The 4,982-nt window shown below is 35.8% G+C and overlaps 1 protein-coding gene across 1 annotated transcript; it reads left to right on the top strand.

Moving 5' to 3' along the window:
- The first annotated feature begins 295 nt into the window (after positions 1–295).
- LOC141694003 (uncharacterized) lies at positions 296–862 on the top strand. The gene has a single exon (XM_074499204.1). The coding sequence runs from the start codon at positions 296–298 to the stop codon at positions 860–862; it is 567 nt and encodes a 188-aa protein (XP_074355305.1).
- Positions 863–4,982: the final 4,120 nt, after the last annotated feature.

The following is a 4,982-nucleotide window of genomic DNA, read 5'->3' as shown; positions in this document are numbered from 1 at the left end:
TCCTAAAAAGATGAAGCAAACCAGTACTGCTTCTGCAACCGACCCCAATATCCTTCGAATATTGGAAACCCTGCAACAATAAACTAATGCAATTGCTCAACAACAACAAACTTTTCAACAACAATTCCAACAACAACAATTTTGAAACCAAGAGAATCATGATCAATACCAACATCAACCAGATCCACCAGAGCCACCTCAACAAATTGTGACTTTCAAAACCTTTCAGAGTGTGAACCCACCTTCATTTCATGACACCACAGATCCGGTTATAGCCAACACTTGGATAAGGAAAATGGAGAGATATTTCAAATTGGTTCGACTGGGGGACGGACAAAAGACCATATATTCCCCATATCTCCTAAAAGGGGAAGCGATTTATTTGTGGGATTCAGTCAAAGCTTTGGAAGAAGTTCAACCAGTTACTTGGACTAGGTTTAAGGAATTATTTTTGGAAAAATATTACAGCCGGTATATGCAGAAGCAGATGGATATGAAATTCTTGGAATTGAAACAAGGAAGTATGACAGTCTTGGAATATGAGAAGAAGTTTATAGAATTGTCAAGATTTGTGACCAAGTACGTGGATGTTGATGAAGAGAAGGCTCGGAGATTTCAACAAGGGCTCGAATATTGGATTCGAGATAGAATGTCGATGTTTGAGATTGGTACCTATGACGGGGTAGTTCAGAAAGCGGCATTGATTGAAAGTAATGGAGCACAATCCAGAAAGGAAAGATATAATAAGAAGATGAAAGTGTTTCATCAGAGGGAGAGGTCAGAATCAGGATATCCGCAAGATAGAAATATGAAGGGAATTGGATCTAAAAAGGATGGAATGTGCAGAAGAAATTGGAAGTGAGCAAGAGACAAGACAATAAAGGAAACCATCAACAGAATCAGGGTCAAGTGAATGGTCGAATGTAGGCATTGTCGGAAAAAACATTCGGGAATTTGTAACAAGCTCAACATGACATGTTATTGATGTAATCGCAAGGGACATTTGGCCAATGAGTGTAAGGTGCAGAAACTTGGAGTAACATGCTACAAGTGCGGAAAAGTTGGACATATTGCCAAGGAGTGCAGGTCAATCAAAATTAATAAAAAACATGATGAATGTAGCAAGCACTAGCACCACGGTAGCACAAAAAATGTTGGCGTTACCTCCACCACATACCATGACTCCACAAGCATCAGCAAGGACTTTTAATCTGAAAATGAAGGATGCTGTTCAGCATTCTGAGGTGATAACAGGTAAGCTTTCGATAAACAATGTTGAAGCTAAAGTAATGATTGATTCAGGAGCTACAAAGTCTTTTATATCAGAAACTTTTGCTAATAGACTAAACTATGATAAGAAGAATATGAGTGAAGTGATGAACATAGTAATTGTCAATCAAGAAAAGATACATGTGAGTCAGTTTTACCCAGAGTGTGAGATTGATATCTCCGTGCACAAGTTCCCAGTTGACTTGATACTTTTCAAGTTAGGGGAGTTTGTAATAATATTAGGAATGGATTGGTTAGGAAAAATAATGCTCAAATAGATTGTAGATCTAAGAAGGTCTAATTATGAGCAAAAAATGGGAATAAGGTGATGTTTAGAGGTCAGAAGCAAGAGCGATTATTTCTCACCACTATACAAGCCAACAAGCTACTTAGGAAAGGATGTGAAGTATATTTAACCTATGTAGTAGATTCAGAGAAGGAAGTTCCTAGCATAGAGGAAATTTTAGTAGTGAAAGAGTTCCCAGATGTGTTTTCAAAGGAACTACCAGGACTACCGCCAGATCGATAGATTGAGTTTGAGATTAAATCTTGCTCCAGGCACTGAACCCGTTTCGAAGGCATCTTATAGAATGGCACCAACAGAGATGAAAGAGTTAGCGAGTCAGATACAAGAACTTATGGATAAAGGATTCATAAGGTCGAGTACGTCGCCATGGGGAGCACCAGTTCTTTTTGTAAAGAAGAAAGATGGAAGTATGAGACTCTGTATAGATTATCGGGAGCTGAACAAGATGACGATTAAGAATCGATACCCGTTGCCGAGAATAGAAGATTTATTTGACCAAATAAAAGGAGCAAAGTGTTTTTCGAAGATTGACTTGAGGTCGGGATACCACCAGTTGAAGATCAAACCAGAAGATATCCCAAAGATGGCATTCTGGACAAGATACAAATATTATGAGTTTTTAGTAATGCCTTTCGGATTAACAAATGACCCTACAGCTTTTATGGACTTAATGAATCGAGTTTTCAAGAAATACTTGGACCGGTTTGTTGTGGTATTCATTGATGATATTCTAATATATTCGAAGACGGGAGAAGAGCACGAGCAATACTTGTGGATAGTTTTGGAGATTCTTAGACAAGAGAGGTTGTATGCAAAATTTTCAAAGTGCGAGTTTTGGTTAAAAAGTTCAATTTTTAGGGCATATAATTGGAAGCGAATGAATTAGAGTGGACCCCGCAAAGATTGAAGCGATTATGAGTTGGGAGAGACCAAAGACTTCTATGAAAGTAAGAAGCTTCTTAGGGCAGGCCGGGTACTACAGAAGGTTCGTAAATGATTTCTCAAAGATCGCCACGCCACTGACCAAGCTGAAAAGAAAGAATTACAAGTTTGAATGGACTGTGGAATGTGAATAAAGTTTTCAAGAGTTAAAACAGAAATTAGTTATTGCGCCAGTATTGGTATTAACAGATGATAAAGAATATTTTGTGATATATATCGACGTTTCGCATAAAGGATTAGGCTATGTGTTAATGCAACATAATAAGGTGATTACATATGCATCACGATAGCTTAAACCCCATGAATTGAAATATCCAACCCATGATCTGGAATTGGCAGCCATAGTGTTCGCACTCAAGATATGGAGAAATTACCTGTACGGAGAGAAGTATGAATGTAACGCCTGTAAATATTTGATATGAATGTAATATAATATTCTGTTTTGTGCTATATAATTTTGTACATTAGATGTCAGAAATTGAGAATCGAATGTGTTCGTACATATTCTTCGTTGTGTGGCATTGTGAATATTGTAGATTATTTATAAGCATATAACTAATTGTACGCAAGCAAATAATCGTAATAGTTGCGATTAGACCATAGATCATAATTCGTATAATAGCGGCTGAAAATCAAATTATTTGCATTTTCTTATGTGACTTAGAGTTGTTAATCATATTTTTATGTGGCTTGTATATTATAGTATTAATCCTAGAAAATTATATTAAAATATATTCTTGTTCAAAATTTTTGAAAACAGTTTTATAAAACTTCTAAAATCTCATAGTATTTTTGGTATTGATTTTGTGATTTATAGAGTTGTATTTTATTTACTAAAAACCATTCTTTTTAATCATACTTTTATTAAATATTGAATTACAAGTATACCCTTGCATGTATTTTGGGTTACAAAAGAGTCCAAGGCTAAGACCGTCAATTCTAACCCCACTAACTTGCTAGTTTACCTCTTTAACCTTGCATGCATTTTTGTCACTACTAGAAAGAGGGACATTTATGTACATTCCCCATTCCACATCATTTTAAGAGACAAAAACCAAGTGAGTGCCCTCATTTTCATCACACACCCACTCACACACCTCACTCTCTCCTCTCTTCTCTCCCTCTCGGCCGATCTCATCCCCCACCATCATTCTTGCCATTTTCTTCACTTTCTCTTCATCTTCTTTTACTTCTCAAGTTAGTCAATGCAAGATCTTCATCATTTAGTGGAGTAACATTATTTTAAGGTGAGTTTTGTGTGTGCATGTTGGTAAAACCAAAGTTAAGGCCTTGGTTCTAATGAACTCGAGGTTGCAACCATGGTGGCTTATAGAAATGAGCAAGATATAATATTGGAGAGGTGTTACACTTCTATTTTGTCAAGTCATAATCTTGTTCATAAACATTTGGCAATGATTTCTTAAGAGCCGAATGTTTAGAGTATTGAACTTGGGTAGTTCTTACAAAGAATGATCATGCATGTTGATTTTGGAAGCATTGTTCTTTAAAAATGTTGTTTTATCAATTTTAAACTCTTGCATTCCATTTTTCCTTCAATATACCTTAAGTTTAGTACTTGCATGTTGATTTTAGCACTTGCATGTTGGATATAGTACTTGCATGTTAATTTACAAGCGATTTTCAAAGTAGAAACCATACTTGTTGATTTTGTGCTTTGGTATTTGACTAGTATGAGATGCATACTGTGGTTTTTTGTTATAAAATGCTAGATGAAGTATTCTATGATGATAAGTGATTATATTCAGTAGATATCAAGTGATTATTTTGATTATATAGTTCAAAATTTTGCTTAAAAACTCGAAGACATGATGTTGCTATTATAGTTGTTCTTTTAACCTCTTGATACTTGATTTTTGTGAGTTGCATGCCATGTTTCCTTTGATAAAATGCTAGTTTAGATTATATATGATGGTATGAGCTTAAGGTCAGTAGTTGTCATGAAGTTACCATGCATGTTACTTCGAATTTTTGCCTTAAAAATGCTAAGTGATGACTCGACTTGTGATGTGTTACTTTGCTTGTTTTTATACTTGGTTTTAATGCTTAAGGGATTGTAAATGAACCTTATATGTTGTCAATAAGTAGGTGTAAGTGTATTTTAGGACTTTCCTTGGTTGGTTGTTGATTGTTTTTGGGTATAATGAAGGGAGTTAAGGTGGAAGGAGTCACTTGGTCATAGCTGGGCAGATTTTTGTACTAGAAGTTTAGGTCATTTTAGGTGAGTTTTAGCAAGGTCTTGGTAGGATTGAGCTCAAGGGAGTTGGGACTTGGTTCATAATTGAGTCTAGTAGCTTTAGATTGCATAAAAACATGCATTTGGTTAGGCACACACACACAAACCCGAGAGCAGCTTAGAACATGGCAGATTTGAGTAAACTTGACTTTTTGATTGATTATTATCATGTCATAGGTTAGGCCTTCATGGGGACTTGGTTTAAATAGA

Source organism: Apium graveolens, chromosome 2, assembly GCF_009905375.1.
Source record: "Apium graveolens cultivar Ventura chromosome 2, ASM990537v1, whole genome shotgun sequence".
NCBI classification, from domain to species: Eukaryota; Viridiplantae; Streptophyta; class Magnoliopsida; order Apiales; family Apiaceae; genus Apium; species Apium graveolens.
This window is presented reverse-complemented; position numbering and strand designations above follow the sequence as displayed.